This window comes from Bos grunniens, chromosome 20 (assembly GCF_055505025.1).
Source record: "Bos grunniens cultivar Pamir isolate PY7600 chromosome 20, Bosgru_T2T1.0, whole genome shotgun sequence".
Taxonomy (NCBI): Eukaryota; Metazoa; Chordata; class Mammalia; order Artiodactyla; family Bovidae; genus Bos; species Bos grunniens.
The window spans coordinates 15,181,044-15,198,108 of record NC_141184.1 but is presented as its reverse complement, the minus strand read 5'-3'; the positions used below and the strand labels follow the sequence as shown (position 1 = coordinate 15,198,108).

Sequence of the window (17,065 nt, the reverse complement as noted above, 5' to 3'; positions counted from 1 at the left end):
GTCTCCCTCCTGGAGCAGTTGTGAACAGTTTTTAGTTCCTGTAGAACAAATGAAGACAGGGACGCACAGTACGTGCCTGGCATGTACACCACATTCAGCATGTTTTCTGATGATGATTGAGAAAAGATACTCTAGAAAAATACGGGGTATTGAGAGATCTTGTTGAGCTTAACAGTTTTCTACTGAGTTGACCAACATGGAGTACCACTGACCCTTGAACAACCCAGGTTTGAACTGTGTGCATCCACTTAGAGTGGATATTTCTCAATAGTAAATATACAGGGTCTGTTGTCGGCTAAACCCTTGGATGCAGGGGAATGACCAACACGAAGGGGCAACAATAAATTGTACATACATGGATTCAGTGCAGCATTGTGCAAGGATCAAGGGTGTACTGAAAATGCAATATTGGTGTTGATGTTGAGGATGATAAGATTTATGCCAAGGTTTCTTTCAAGGTGCTGTGGCTTCTGTATCCCTAAGGTTTAAAACATTCCTAAGAATCCCACAAGGTCTCTTCCCGTCGTCCCAGCTCCCTGCAATGTTATTCTCTGGTTCGCTCTGCTGCAGCCGCACCAGGCTCAATGGTGCTTCAGCTCCATCTCACACCAGTGCCTCTTGCACACGCTGTACACTGTTCTGTTTTGTCTGGAACCCTTCCAAGCCCTTATAGGAAATAGTGTAAATGCAGACTGCACCGTAAAAGTGACATCTTCAAAGATGCCCCAGCGCCTCCACTCTATGCTTTTCCTTTGTTGTGACCAGATAATCGTGGAGTTCCGTGCTGCCCTTGGCCTGTGAACGTCCTTGGACAGCTATCTGACTTGTTCATCTCTGAATTTATATGGCTTTTCCAGAGAGTGTAGTCACTAGGAGGTGCTGAATGAATATGTGCTGAAGCAGTGACTATTGAGTGAATTATCCAAAGTTCAGTTAAAAGTTTTGTTTTCTTTTTCTCTCTTTAGCTGGGAAGTTATCAATTCTAAACCGGATGAAAGACCCGGGTTCAGCCACTGTCTTGCAGAATCATGGATGAATTTCAGCATATTTCTTCAAGAAATGTCTGTGTTTAAACAGCAGAGCCCTGGCAAGGCAAGTTTTCCAGGGAAGGAGAATGATGTGTGTGCTTTAAGATGTGCAATAAACTTGGAAACAAATGAATTAACCTATTTCATCAGCTTGTAAAAGTTTTCCAACTCTGAATGTAACATACTGGGAACTGTGCCATAAAAACTGATATTAGCAAGGTCTGGAAATGTTAGTGTGTTAGCACTAGAAAGTCCTCAACCTTATAATTTAGTTGGAATTGGATTTCTATTTTATCAATATCTATGTAGCTTATTAGCTAAAATAAAATGAATGATGATTTGTCTTCTCACTCAGTGAGACCAAAGATAAAAATGTATTAGGGGCTCTGTGACAACCTAGAGGAGTAGAATGGGATGAGAGGTGGGAGGAAGGTTCAAAAGGGAGGGGACATATGTATACCTATGGCTGATTCACATTAATGTATGGCAGAAACCAACACGACATTGTAAAGCAATTATCATTTAATTAAAAATTAACTAATTAAAAAAAGAATTTCAGTTTATGTTAATCTAGACTGGGAGAAGACAATGGCACCCCACTCCAGTACTCTTGCCTGGAAAATCCCATGGACGGAGGAGCCTGGTGGGCTGTAGTTCACAGGGTTGCTAAGAGTCGGACACGACTGAACGACTTCACTTTCACTTTTCACTTTCATGCATTGGAGAAGGAAATGGCAACCCACTCCAGTGTTCTTGCCTGGAGAATCCCAGGGATGGCAGAGCCTGGTGGGCTGCTGTCTATGGGGTCGCACAGAATCGAACACGACTGAAGCGACTTAGCAGCAGCAGCAGCAGCAGCAGACTGGTTCTCAAGTCAAAGGGAGATAGAATGAACACATAGCCCTTTGAGGATGCTTTTGGAGGTAACTGAATCTCACTTTTAGTCTAACAAGTGAAGATTCTTGTATGATTTACTTAAGGAAGGAAACCTTTGGCAGAAACATCCATAGTGATCATATGAATGGAATGAGTATTTTTCCAATGAAGATGAAAACCCATGAGGAGCAGAGTCAAGAGTGGTTTGAAGGGGCTGCATGGAGAAATGCACACTGGAGTGTTTCTATGTGTAGAAGCAGCTCCCGCTGTATCCTGACACCATGGGTGAGGTCGGGCACCATCAGTAGACCCTCCCCTTCCAGGGCTGTAGTCAGGTTTCTTGAACATCCCCCTGTCATTGGAAGGAAGGACCTAGGAATGTCCTCATTTAAAATCCCTCTCTTACAGGAAATCTAACCTTCAATGAAGAGTAGAACTATACTTGGACACATTTTGAGCATACTAACATTGCAACATTATATATGGATAAATCATTTTAATCACTGAAGGCAGTTTTTAGAATAGATACCAATATGGTGGTGGGGGTGGAATAAGTCATGCTTTTGTTGCTTCCTTTACTGAGATGATTAAACACATTGTCAGAAGATTCTGAACTTAAACTTTTGCATTGGGTTACACTAATGTGCCCCAAGTCAGTTAGCCTAAGATGATGATGCTCTTAATACAGATTTAGTGGATAATATGAAATCCCTTTGCAGAACTGAATTCTGTATATAGTAATGCCTTTATTTGTTCTTTTAACTTTTATGGTCTTTCCCCTTCCATTTTGCAAATAGAGCTCCATATTCTTCAAGGACCTCTGATACTTGAGAAACAACTCTTAATTTTGTTCCCACAGTTTCATCTGTTTTCCTTTTGACTAGTGAATTTGTTCGGAGAAGGCAATGGCACCCCACTCCAGTACTCTTGCCTGGAAAATCCCACAGATGAAGGAGCCTGGTAGGCTACAGTCCATGGAGTCGCCAAGAGTCAGACACGACTGAGCGACTTCACTTTCACTTTTCACTTTCATGCACTGGAGAAGGAAATGGCAACCCACTCCAGTGTTCTTGCCTGGAGAATCCCAGGGACGGGGGAGCCTGGTGGGCTGCAGTCCATGGGGTCGCCAAGAGTCAGACACGACTGAGCGACTTCACTTTCACTTTTCACTTTCATGCATTGGAGAAGGAAATGGCAACCCACTCCAGTGTTCTTGCCTGGAGAATCCCAGGGACGGGGGAGCCTGGTGGGCTGTTGTCTATGGGGTCGCACAGAGTCGGACACGACTGAAGTGACTTAGCGGCAGCGGCAGTGAATTTGTTAACCCTGTGCCAAGAGTGAAAAATCAAAATTAATCTGAATTTTAGATCCCCTTTCTGTTTCCCTTTATCAGTTATTGATCAGAATTGTATATGCTGTCCTCATGACTTATTTTGAAATTCCCTTAATGAATTTTCTTGGCTTATCAGTGAAATTTAGTACCATAATGTAAAGCAAAGGAGTAAGATAGTTTAAAGAATAGAGTGTGGGAAAGAAGTGAAGACTTTATGGGACAATTTTTCTGTCTTGATGTTTTAATTTCCTAAAACAACCAAGATTCTTTTGGCCACAACTGACAGAAAGAAAATAACTGAATTTTGCCATAGGAATTTAGTTTTACTCGTCGTTGGTTTCCAGGTGACCTAGGAGTGGAGTTGGTTTGAGGAGCAGGTGGTTAGAAAGGAGGATAGTAATGGCCAGTAGATTTATCCTACGATCTACTAGTAATCTACAATCACAATTGCTTACCACCTGGGTAAATTGCTGTTATGTTTATGTAAATACCTCTAATTTCTCTAACTCGTTTTGCTGGATTTATGGATTTCCATGGACTTACAGGTGTAGTTTGAACTTACAGATTTCATTCCTGGACTGCATTGTTTTCAGAGAGTGACCATGAGTGAAAGAAGTTTCCAGGCACATACTACTCTTCAGGTCTCTTGCATTTAGTAACGTAGCCGATTAACGGGAGATGTTCTCTGTGCCAGAAATTAACTTCTGGAAACTTCAAAATGATTATTATTAAATGTGAAAGTGGATTAAGGCTCATTGAACACAGCAGTCATTAGATCTAAGTGCAGAGAACAGTGTTTGAAGAACGTTTGCCATAACATGATAGATGACACATAGATCAATAAGTGTGTGTGTATCCTGTGCTCTGAAGTGTCTTGGTGTTATGAGCGAGTGAGTAACTGTCCCATTACTTCTGTTACTTCTAGTTTTGTCTCCTGGTCTGCAGCGTGTGCACCTTTTTTACCATCTTGGGAAGTTACATTCCTGGGGTTATACTCAGCTATCTACTGTGTAAGTATGTAGAACATTCAGCTAATTGATACAACACATACGATGTTATTTAATGGTCTATTAAGAACTTCCATAGCTTAGAAGAGCGGGTATGAGTTCTTGATTATAAATCAAGTTGACTATTTAATTTTCTGCTCTTCAAAGTTTCTTCTTTTTCTAGAGACATGTTGCTTTTCCACAACTGTACAAATCACTGTCAAAAAGCAAGATTGTAAGCAACTCATTTTATTTTAAATTATGTCAATAAAACAATAAAGTTATACTCTCCACTCCCCAACCCAAACACATTAATTCCTTTCGCCCAAACACATTAATTCCTTTCGCCTAAACACATTAATTCCTTTGCCATTGTGCATGATTGGCAGCTCAAATGTAATTAAAGGCACAATGAGGATGTCCCTGGGTGGCTCAGTAGTGAAGAATCCCCCTGCCAAAAGCAGGAAACATGGATTTGAGCCCTGGTCTGGGAAGATGCCACATGCCTTGGAGCAGCTCAGCCCACGCACCGCAACTATTGAGTCTGTGTTCTGGAACCCGGGAGCCACAGCTACTGAGCCCACGTGCTCCAGCTGCTGAAGCCCACACACCCTGCAGGCCGTGCTCCACGACAGGAGAAGCCACAGCAATGAGAAGCCCTTGCCCAGCAAGTGGAGAGGAGCCCCTGCTCACCGCAGCTACAGAGAAGACCCAACACAGCCAAAAATAATAAAGAAGTAGAATTTTTTTTTTTTAAAGCACAATGAGACATCATTATACCCCCACCAAAGTGGCGGAAATTAAAACTACTGACTGTATCAAGTATTAGGCAGGATATGGAACAATTAGAGTTCTCATGGATCAGTAAAATGGCGCAGCCACTCTGGCTAACAATTTGGCAGTTTTCCAAATGACCCAGCCATTTCAAAGCAAGGTATTTATTTACCCAAGAGAAATGAAAGCATACACCTTCACAAAGACTTGTGCACAGATGTTCATAGAGGCTTTATCTGTAGTCTACTCACTCCAGTATTCTGGCCTAGAGCATTCCATGGACTGTATAGTCCATGGGGTTGCGAAGAGTCGGACATGACTGCGCGACTTTCACTTTATCTGTAGTAGCCGAAATCAGAAGATAATTCATATGTCCATCAACAGATAAATGGGCAAACAAATTGTGATATATCCATACAGTGGATTACTACTCAACACTAAACAATTGATATATGCAAAGATCTGGATAAATATAAAAGTAATTAGTTGAGTGGGAGAAGCCAGGTTAAAAAACAGACTACGCACCATACGATTCCATTTATATATAATTCACAGTAATCTTTAGTGACAACACACAGAAGTGATTCTCTGGGGATGGGGTGGGTGGGGCGGGGAAAGGCAGGAGAGAGGAAGGGCTAAGAGAAACAGGAGGAAACTTTAGGGGCTGGCAGGCATGTTCCTTATTTGTCATAATGATAATTTCTTAGTTATATGCATGTGTCAAAACTTTTCAAACTGTACACTTTAAATGTATGCAATTTATCATATATCAACTATAACTCGAAAGTGCTGTAAAGAAGTTGTGCCTTCATGCTTTTCCTGAAAAATGTGACATTCTGGCCCTGCCACCTTTTTAAATGGGGCAGCAACTCTTCACTAAACTAACCTTCTTATTTCCCTATTTTTCTTGCACCAGCCTTTACATTTTACATATACCTTCTCAGCTTCTAAAGATATTTGAGTTCACAACTCCTATTTAAAAAAGGTAAATGGGCATGTGTCCTGACAACTGCAAAGAAATAAACATGAGGGCATGCAATGTTGATTAGGGCATACTGCGTTGATCTTCATTTCTTTTCATATTCCTAAAGCCTAGCACAAAAGGCAGATGAAGTGAAGTGAAGGTCACTTAGTCATGTCCAACTCTTTGCGACCCCATGGACTGTATAGTCCGTGGAATTCTCCAGGCCAGAATACTAGAGTGGGTAGCCTTTCCCTTCTCTAGGGGATCTTCTCAACCCAGGGATCGAACCCAGGTCTCCCTCATTGCAGGTGGATTCTTTACCAACTGAGCCACAAGGGAAGGCAGATGGTCAGGGCTCAAATTCATTCTCCCAGGTATAACTCATGTAGAATGTTTCAGCCCTTGAGCTGCCTTGTTTAAGAGAGAAAGGAGAAGAGAGCCAGGGAAAGAGTGTCTAAATATGGGCCAGGCATTATTCAGATGGTCTGTATTCATCTCAGTTGTTCTTCACAGCAACCCCCAGAGATGGTGGTGTTATCCTAATATGACTGATGAGAGGCTAATGGATAGTGATAACTTTTCTATGGAGAAATGTCATTTAACAAATAAGTAGAGTTGATATTTTCATCCAGGACTGTTGTATGAGAAGCATGTAACCTTTGTATGACTTTTGAGTGTAAGAGGGTTGAGTGGATGGGTTATCTAATTTCAAGTCTTTGAGAACAGTGATCATGGGGTGTGTGTGAGTGTGTGTGTATGTGTAGGAGAAAATGTTTTCATTACAAGGAGAAGAATGAAATTATGAACTTATCTCACAGAGGCATTTCCCCAAGGGAAAAAACTCCAGTTTGTCCGTAAAGGAACTGAAACAATTTTGTGAAATACTAATAGGTAGTTGGAAAGCAAGGACATTTCCCCTAACCTCTCTTCCTCCTTATCTTTCAGTGCTGTGTGCATTTTTGTGTCCACTGTTCAAGTGTAATGATATTGGACAAAAAATATACAGCAAAATCAAGTCATGTCTCCTGAAACTAGATTTTGGAATCAGAGAATATATTAACCAGAAGAAACGTGAGAGATCTGGTAGGTAACGTTTGGATTTTAGATTCCACACCTGAAAGGAGGCATTGCTGGCTCTGTATTATGAGATCACTTTGAATGCATTTTAGGGTGTTTTAGCCATTAACTACATATTATTACAGAAGCAGATCCCCCCACAAAGTAACATAGCTTTTTCCTACTTAAGCATTTATTACTCTTTTCTCACACACATACTAAAGTGGCTTTTTAATCCAAACTATCGGGGGAAAGAGGAAAGACTCCGGAGGTCTACATTTGCTATTTATTGTTTCCTTTCTCGACACTGTTTGCTTTTGGGGTAGGTGCTTGCAAATAACGAATGATGCAGGTAGGGCAGAGAGTGGGAGCCATGGAAAAAGAAAATAGAGGGAAGGCCGGTGCGATCCTTTTTCACATTTTAACTTGGCCTCTGACCTTATAGATTCTCAACTAGAGCAAGCACCAGATGGATCTCGAGAGCGTCTTAAAGTTAGTGTCTGATTGAGTTGGTCTGGGGGAGGGCCTGGGAATTTGTATTGCTAAAAGATTCCCAGTGCTGCTGTTACTGCTGTGGTCCAGGGGCCACGCTGTGAGAGCCACTGGTATGGACCATTTCCCTCGGGAACCAAACACTTGCAAATATGTGAAGCTCGTTATATGCAAACATTTAATTACAGGGAGACATTGAAGGACATGAGGATTGGGGGATCAGGATATATAATGGATAAAATACACTCTGTCTGAGCTGGCCAGGAAACTGAAAGCTTCCAAATTTTTTCTCAACAGAAGCAGATAAAGAAAAAAGTCACAAAGATGACAGTGAATTAGACTTTTCAGCTCTTTGTCCTAAGGTATTTTTTGTTCAGTTTTCAATTCGTTCCTGTGTTGTTTGCCTGTCAGTGTATCTACTTGTACCAAAACTGGAATGATTTTCCTTTTTTAAAAAATTTAAATTTATTTATTTTAATTAGAGGCGAATTACTTTATAATATTGTATTGGTTTTGCCATACATCAACATGAATCTGCCATGGGTGTACACATGTTCCCCATCCTGAACTCCCCCTCCCACCTCCCTCCCCATACCATCCCTCTGGGTCATCCCAGTGCACCAGCCCTGAGCATCCTGTATCATGCATCAAACCTGGACTGGCGGTTCATTTCTTATATGATATTATACATGTTTCAATGCCATTCTCCCAAATCATCCCACCCACTCCCTCTCCCACAGAGTCCAAAAGACTGTTCTATACATCTGTGTCTCTTTTGCTGTCTCACATAGAGGGTTATCGTTACCATCTTTCTAAATTCCATTAATACAACTTCTCCTATTTCTCTAAAATGATTGAACTATTAAAAGGGAAAATACTCATCTGGTTCTTACTATTCTGACATTTTTGGTGTTAGTTGGATTTTTAGAAAGACATCCCATAGGAGTTTGAAATGTGTCACTGGCATTTATATTAATACAGATTAGCCTCACCACTGCTGCCAAAGAATTGTCTGTGTCTGACACCGATGTGTCTGAGGTCTCCTGGACGGACAATGGGACCTTCAACCTCTCAGAAGGATACACTCCACAGACAGACACTTCTGATGGTATGTTCACACCTGTAGATGCTCTGAGTGTTATTTTGAGTCCATGCAAAAGTATTTAACTGTGTCAACTTCTGACTGGATAAAGTGTGCTACATCTATGCAATGGAATATCACTGGGCTATAGAAACACTGACACTTGCTATAATATGGATAAACCTTGAACATGATATGCTGAGGGCAGGAAGCCAAACACACAAGTCCACTCATTGTGTGACTCCATTTACATGAAATGTCCAAAACAGACAAATCCATGTGGAAGGAAATTAGATGAGTGATTGCCAGGGGCTGGGAAGAGGGACTGGTGGGTGACTGGTAATTAATATGTTTCCTTTTGGGTGATGAAAATGTTCTAGAATTAGGTAGTGGAGATGTTGTACAGCCTTGTGAATATACCAAAGACCACCTAGTTCAGTTCAGTTCAGTTCAGTCGCTCAGTCGTGTCCGACTCTTTGCGACCTCATGAATTGCAGCACGTCAGGCCTTCCTGTCCATCACCAACTCCTGGAGTTCACTCAGACTCACGTCCATCGAGTCAGTGAAGCCATCCAGCCATCTCATTCTCTGTTGTCCCCTTCTCCTCCTGCCCCTAATCCCTCCCAGCATCAGAGTCTTTTCCAATGAGTCAACTCTTCACATGAGGTGGCCAAAGTACTGGAGTTTCAGCTTTAGCATCATTCCTTCCAAAGAACACCCAGGACTGATCTCCTTTAGAATGGACTGGTTGGATCTCCTTGCAGTCCAAGGGACTCTCAAGAGTCTTCTCCAACACCACAGTTCAAAAGCATCAATTCTTCAGTGCTCAGCTTTCTTCACAGTCCAACTCTCACACCCATACATGACCACTGGAAAAACCATAGCCTTGACTAAACGGACCTTTGTTGGCAAAGTAATGTCTCTGCTTTTGAATATGCTATCTAGGTTGGTCATAACTTTCCTTCCAAGGAGTAAGCGTCTTTTAATTTCATGGCTGCAATCACCATCTGCAGTGATTTTGGAGCCCAGAAAAATAAAGTCTGACACTGTTTCCACTGTTTCCCCATCTATTTCCCATGAAGTGATGGGACCAGATGCCATGATCTTAGTTTTCTGAATGTTGAGCTTTAAGCCAACTTTTTCACTCTCCTCTTTTACTTTCATCAAGAGGCTTTTTAGTTCCTCTTCACTTTCTTCACCACCATAAGGATTGTGTCATCGTCATATCTGAGGTTATTGATATTTCTCCCAGCAATCTTGGTTCCAGCTTGTGCTTCTTCCAGCCCAGCATTTCTCATGATGCACTCTGCATATAAGTTAAATAAGCAGGGTAACAATATACAGCCTTGACGTACTCCTTTTCCTATTTGGAACCAGTCTGTTGTTCCATGTCCAGTTCTAACTGTTGCTTCTTGACCTAACCGTACACTTTAAAAGGGTAAATTTTATAGGATATGAATTATATCTCAAAATCTATTATTTAAGAGTGTGAGAAAAAAATCTAAGCCAGTCAATGTCAAATTCTTCCTTTATTTTGAAAACAAATAATTGGCAATGAAAAAAATTCTGGAATATCTGGTGGCATTATTTATAGCAGTAATGGGAAATAGTGAGACACACACACGCTCAGTCATGTCCAACTCCTTGTGACCCCATGGAATTCTCCAGGCAAGAATATTGGAGTGGATAGGCATTCCCATCTCCAGGGGATCTTCCCAACCCAGGGATGGAACCCGGGTCTCCTGCATGGCAGGCAGATTCTTTACTATCTGAGCCACCAGGAAAGACCACAGTTGTGGGAGAGAGGAAGAGAAAAGCTAATCCCACGTATCCAGAGCTAGCGCTCATTAAGAGGGACTGAACCATGGGGGACAGGTTTCCTGAATCAAAAGCTGACTCCAGGGTTGCTCATATTCTTCCTCCAAGGTAGTTTTTTTTTTTTTTTTTAAAAAGCTTTGTTCTCTTTTATAATTAGGTTAAGTACAATTTAAAATAAAATTTCAGACAACTCTTGTGCAATAACTTTTGCTAGTCTCATTGGATTATTTCAAGTCATTTTAACCATATACTGAAAATATAAGCAATTATAATAAAGGATTATGAATAAATTATTTTACACATGTATTTACAGGCAAGAACACACTTCCTTTTTCTAGAGGAAGGAAGAAGGCTGTGTGATGTTGAAATAATACAGATTGGGAGATTGGAAAACCCAAGTGTAGCCTTGCATTTGTCATTAACTTACTATATGGCCTTGCACAGGTAACATAATTTCTGTGGATCTCAATTTCCTCATCTTTAAAGTGTATTAGAACAAGAGGCTCACTGAAGTCCTCTCAAGTTCTACAAGCTGTAAACATCCGTAAGACCAGCATAACAAACCCTTTAATCTTAAGCATCCTGTCTCAGGGGCTTCCCTGGTGGCTCAGATGGTAAAGAATCTGCCTGCAATGCAGGAGACCCGAGTTCTACGCCTGGGTTGGGAAGATCCCACTTGGAGAAGGAAACAGCAGTCCACTCCAGTATTCTTAAGTGAAAGTCGCTCAGTCTTGTCCAACTCTTTGTGACCCCATGGACTATGGGGTGAGGCCTGGGTTTGATCCCTGGGTTGGGAAGATCCCCTGGAGGGTTTTTCTGGAGTAGGCTGTTCCCCTGGAGTAGGCTACCCTACTCACTTCAGTATTCTGGCCTGGAGAATTCCATGGATTGTATACAGTCCATGGGGTCGCAAACAGCTGGACATGACTGAGCGCCTTTCACTTTCACTTCCAGTATTCTTGTCTGGGAGATCCCATGGACAGAGGAGCCTGATGGGCTGCAGTCCATGGGATTGCCAAAGAGTCGGACACAACTTAAAGACTAAACAACAACAGCTTCATCAGTTAAAAGTTGAATCATTAAAAAAAAAATTATTATGGTGCTTAAGCCTCAATTTCTATTCTGCATTTTACAGACCTTGACCGACCTAGTGAGGAAGTTTTCTCTCGAGACCTTTCAGATTTTCCATCGCTAGAAAATGGCACGGGAACAAACGATGAAGATGAATTGAGCCTTGGCCTGCCCACTGAGCTCAAGAGAAAAAAGGAGCAGTTGGACGGCGGTTCCAGACGGAGCACAGAGAAGAAGTCAGCAGCTGGTCTCAGCCTTCCTCTGAGCAGTGACCAGACGCTGCACCTGATGAGCGACCTGGCTGGGGACGTCATCACGGCCGCGGTGACCGCCGCGGTCAAAGACCAGTTGGCAGGCGTGCGCCAAGCGCTGTCTCAGGCTGCTCCCAGCCTGGGGGAGGACACAGACACGGAGGAGGGCGATGACTTTGAACTCCTGGACCAGTCAGAGCTTGATCAAATTGAGAGTGAATTGGGACTGTCACAAGACCAGGAAGCAGAAGCCCAGCAAAATAAGAAGTCTTCAGGTTTCCTTTCAAATCTGCTCGGAGGCCATTAGTCTGGGAATCAGCTTATTATGACAGAGCACAAACTACCAAAAAAATTTCAAACAAGCAAAAAAGAAAAAAAAAATCAAATCTTTTCAAACTGTGAGCTTTACTGATTACTTTAGAATTTTTTTTGGTCTTTCTCCCTCCTTCTGCAGTGAATTCATTGGATATATGTCAGCTGACACTGATAGATTGATATTTCTCATAGTTATTTTTATGTAATGAGCATGGAAATGAACTTTATATATATGTATATACACACACACTGTGTTGTCGGAGTTGAACATTAGCGGTTGTTTTTAAAGTAAAATGGAAACACCCAATTATTGAGATCCTCCCATAAGTATTCCTTACATTTTCTTCACAATTTTTCAAGCATGCAAAAACAGTTTATTGTAACTCACTGAAATACTAACAATTGTGAACACATGCTATATTGGCTCCTTGTTCCTAATACTTGGACACAGTTAAAAATTTTTGGTGGATTTTGACATAAAAAGACAAAAATTATCAAAGTCACTTTGGTTGAAAGACTTGGGAGAGACTATTAAAATCAATTTCCTAGGATAATTTTTTGAAAATATATTTATGTTGGATAGGCTGATACATTTCCATGTTATTTCTGCAGTTGTAGACTTTAGGCTTCCTTGTAAATGGCATGCTCCATTGACTGCCAGCTCGAGCCTTGGCAATGGGTGATATTAGCGTGTAGAAAGCAAGTACTTAGATATCACGTGTCTACGTGGTTTTGATGTAAACAGAAATAGGCTGCACTTTGTTGTTTCAGTTGTCATGTATTTGTGAGAAGGATATTGTGAGTGCAGATTTATTCTGCCTGCTCAGAACTAGGTTAAACCCTCATCTTTGATATTACAGAAAAGTCTCTTAAAATAGTTCCTGGTATGTTCTATGAGTGATGTGGTCATCCACCGCAGAGAAACAAGAACTGTTTTCATAGTCTGACTCCCTGGCAGGAGAGAAACTTGCCTGGCTTTCAAGTGTATTTATTTGCCATTGAAGTCAAAACATGTAATCTGTTTCTTCTTAGGAAGCTAGAATATATATTTTCTTTTACTTTAAACATTTTAGATTACTTATAATCAAATTCGACTTAGGTTTTTAAAAGGACTAAAGAGCAGAAATCAAGCTACTTCTGTTTGTGCGATAGAAACTTTTAATAGTGTCGAGGGACCATGTCAGCAGCTACCAACCATCTCTTCAATCTTCAGGTAGAGCTGGCATTTTGACAGATGCACACAGACATCTGAGCCCCTCAGAAAGGAAGGATAATCCAAGAATACAGGAAATCTGAGGTCCCCTCTCTTTACTTCATCCCTTCCCTTCTGTGTCTAAAGAGTAATAATACATCACCTGACATTTTAATGTAACATCTCATATTTTGTTTTTCTTTCTGAGGTATTAAAATATCTAGACTAAATTTTGCCAAATGTTAAAGGGAGAGAAGTGACTGAAGACTCTGACCGCTTGCTTTTCGTGATTGATGATGCTTCCTTGTTATTAGTGCCTCGTGACTGTGTTTGATGTCCTTTATCAATACAAAAGTGAGCCCGTGCCTTCATCATCTTGCCCATTTCGGTACAAATGGAAACCTGGTGTTAGATCTATGAGCTGTGTGGGTTTGCGAGGAATATCCCTGACTTCTGTTTCAGCAAGAGTTTCTGGACATGAAGAAAAATACAGTCACGTATTTATAAAATAGTTTGTTACCAGGTTTCTTTTTTTATGTGTATGTTTCTTCATTGGAAAAAACTTCTGACCATGAAGTCAGAAAGTTTAAAGGTCTTTTAAGTTTCTTCTATGAGGAGAAAAATAAGTTAAATAACTCAAATAATTAAAGAACGTGTTACAAGCTTCAGTCAGTTCAGTTCAGTTGCTCAGTCGTGTCCGACTCTGCGACCCCATGGGCTGAAGCTTACAAGCTTACAAGGAGATAAACTCCAAGATTTGATGGTATAAATCATAAAGCTAGAATCAAATGTTATAAACTATCAATTAAAAGGGGTTGGGGATAGGGAGGGAGGTAGGTAGGGTAGAAAAATGTGTTACCACCCTATGGTGGAGACATACCAACTCTCTGTGGACACTTGCATTCTAACTACATATGCACTTTAATAGCATTTATTGAAGAATGGTGGTGGTTTAGTTGCTAAGCCATATCAGACTCTTGCGACCCCATGGAGTGTAGCCCGCCAGGCTCCTCTGTCCTTGGGATTTCCTAGGCAAGAATACTGGAGTGGGTTGCCATTTCCTTCTCCAGGAGATCTTCCTGATGAAGGGCTTGAATCCAGGTCTCCTGCAATACAGGCAGATTCTTTACGAATTTACGGATTCTTTACTGAGTCACCAGGGAAGCCCTATGTGACTATAAATATACACAACGTAATAATGGTACTCTTAAGTCTATCAAACATCGGGATGTTGAGGGTTTTCATCTTGTGTGTGTGTGTGTTTCTGGCAGGTTGGGGTGGAGGGGACATTACATATAGTCCTGTTTCTGGTTTTAAGATGTGCTAATGATAAACCTAGTGATTGATTCAGTTCAGTGGGAAACTACAGATCCTTTATTATGATAATTTATACAATCATTAAAATGGGAAGCATGGATTTTTCTTTTAATTGTAGAGGAGCTATAGAAAGATGTCTTGTTCACTTCTCATAGGAAGTGCTGAGCAAAACCATACAATGGGAAAAGCATACCCTGATCATGCATTTTGATCTGAAACAATAAAGCAGGGCTCAAGTTCCTTTTGGAAGGTCAGTCTAGGTTTAAAGCAGTATTTATATTCTCATTCTGCAACATTTTTACTGTTTTCACCCTAAAAGTCTTCAGAAGTGATTTTTGAAAACACTTTAACATAGTACCTCGATATGCCGAGGAGAGATTTAACTCAAAGTTCTCTTGGCCAGTGGGCTCGCCATTTATCAGGGACCTGTTGGCCATAGACCTCCTCTTTTCTACTGTTTCTCCAGTCAATTGCAGATACTGCTGCTGGATCTCCTCAAGGTCCAGTTATATTCCTCATGCCCATAAAAACAGAAACACTCTGAGTCTCTACTGTTTACCAACTGCAAAGTGAACAGCAAATTCTAGAATTCAACTCTTTACCCAAAGGTGATACCTTAATACTTCCTTGTCTCATTTCCCTTTCTTTACCATATCTTTTGTATCACACAAGCTAGGTATGTAATCTTCCTAAATATGCCGCTTATTTTCCTCTGTCCACAGGATCTCTTCTCTAGCCCCTTTTTTCCACCTACAGATGAAGTCTTCATTATCCCCACCTCCTTCAGTGCCCATCTGAAATGTCAACTCCTTAATGTAAACTTATCTCCCTAGTTGATGCCATTTTTCTATTCTAAATACCCATTGCCACTTCCTTTGTATCTCATTGTATTTGACCCATCTTTATGCTATTAGTTACTTGTGAATTTCTTATCCTTAACAAGACAGAAAAATCTCAAACAAAGGTGTATTAATTTATAACCAGTAGGATATTATGTATGTGATTTTGTGATAATAAAATACAGATATTTAGTCTTTGTCCCATTCCTTGCATGGAGCTCCTAAAACCCTTGGAAGGTCTTAAATGATGAGAATGATAAATGTGTCTTTGTTATCTTGATGAGGTGACTTTTGGACAGGCCTGGGTAGGCTAGCTGAGAGGATGTCATAACCAAAACTCCAGGGAGAGAGAATCTCTTGTTTGGGACCTTTCCAACCTCACTCTAAGTATTTCTTCATTGGGCCGTTCATTTACATCCTTTAGTTTCCTTGGTAGGGCTTCTCCGGTGGCTCAGTGATAAAGAATCTGCCTGCAGTGCAGGAGACACAGGAGATGTGAGTTCGATCTCTGGGTCAGGAAGATCCCCTGAAGTAGGCAACGGCAACCCACCCCAGTATTCTTGCTTGGAGAATCCCATGGACAGAGGAGCCTGGCAGGCTACAGTCCACGGGGTCGCAAAGAGTCAGACACGACTGAAGCTACCTAGAAGTCACCCCTGTTTCCTTTGTAGTAAACTGGTAATCTAGTGAGTAAACTAGTCTCCAGATTTCTGTGAGCTGCTCTAGTAAATTACTCAAGACTGAAGAGGACGTCTTGGAAACCTCTGATTTACAGCCAGTTGGTCAGAAGCACCACAGCCTGGACCTGGAATTGGCTTCTGAAGTGGGGTCAGTCGTGCAGGACTGAGCACTTTGACCTGTGGGATCTGACTTCATCTCCAGATAGATAGTGTTAGAATCAAGTTGAACTGGAGGACACTAGCTGGTGCTGGAGAACTGTTTTGTAGTCTGGGAAAAAACACACATGTTCCTGGAGATAGATAGTGAGGAGAGGTGATAGGAGATACTGAAAACCAGGCAAAGGAATGTAACCTTCATCTATGGGCAACAGATAACCATTCTTGAGCAGAAGGAGCCACACAAGAGAAAAGATGGCTGAGGAGAATTATTGTAACGATCTCTGTGTGCTGGAGGGTAGATTAAGAGGAACGAGAAGGCTCTCCAGGAGACCAAGTATTAATAGAATTGCAGCCCTTGGAGAAATTCACATGATGGAGAAAGTAGAGTCCCTTTGAAGGAAAAGTAAAAACACTCGGTGAGTTTAAAGATGCTGAAATGAGTCATGAAATAGATGGAAGGAGGTAGGGAGGAAATAATGACCTGAAGAAGGAATAGATGCTTGAAGAACCACAGATAATGGAAAAGAGAAAACAGAAATTCTTTACTTAACATAACCATTCTCTGCTTTAATTTTAGAGAAAGCTTGGAAATATATATTGTATTGTGTATCCCTGCTGGATTCATACTAATTACATTTCTTAAGATGGGTATCCAGAGGACTCAGCTATTTTAAAAGATTTTGATAATCTCAGAATTTTCTGGAATAAAAATCATCACAAAAGAATCCTTCAACACATACTAAATAATCCATGTGCCAGCACTGTTCTAGTTTTGGGGTACATAGCAAGGAAAGGAGTCCCTGTTCCCAGGGAGCTTGTAATCTGGAAATGGA

General features: G+C 41.1%; 1 protein-coding gene across 2 annotated transcripts in view; it reads left to right on the top strand.

Annotated features, from left to right (window-relative positions):
* The window catches only part of RETREG1 (reticulophagy regulator 1), a 158,202-nt gene extending 144,454 nt beyond the window's left edge, over positions 1 to 13,748 (top strand). For both annotated transcript variants that reach the window (XM_086362492.1, XM_086362493.1), the window contains 6 exons: positions 966 to 1,092; positions 4,163 to 4,247; positions 6,907 to 7,044; positions 7,807 to 7,871; positions 8,491 to 8,617; positions 11,544 to 13,748. In XM_086362492.1, the coding sequence (XP_086218618.1) occupies positions 966 to 1,092; positions 4,163 to 4,247; positions 6,907 to 7,044; positions 7,807 to 7,871; positions 8,491 to 8,617; positions 11,544 to 12,037 (1,036 nt within the window). In that variant the 3' untranslated portion in view covers positions 12,038 to 13,748. The remainder of the gene's footprint in view (positions 1 to 965; positions 1,093 to 4,162; positions 4,248 to 6,906; positions 7,045 to 7,806; positions 7,872 to 8,490; positions 8,618 to 11,543) is intronic.
* The last annotated feature ends 3,317 nt before the right edge of the window (positions 13,749 to 17,065 follow it).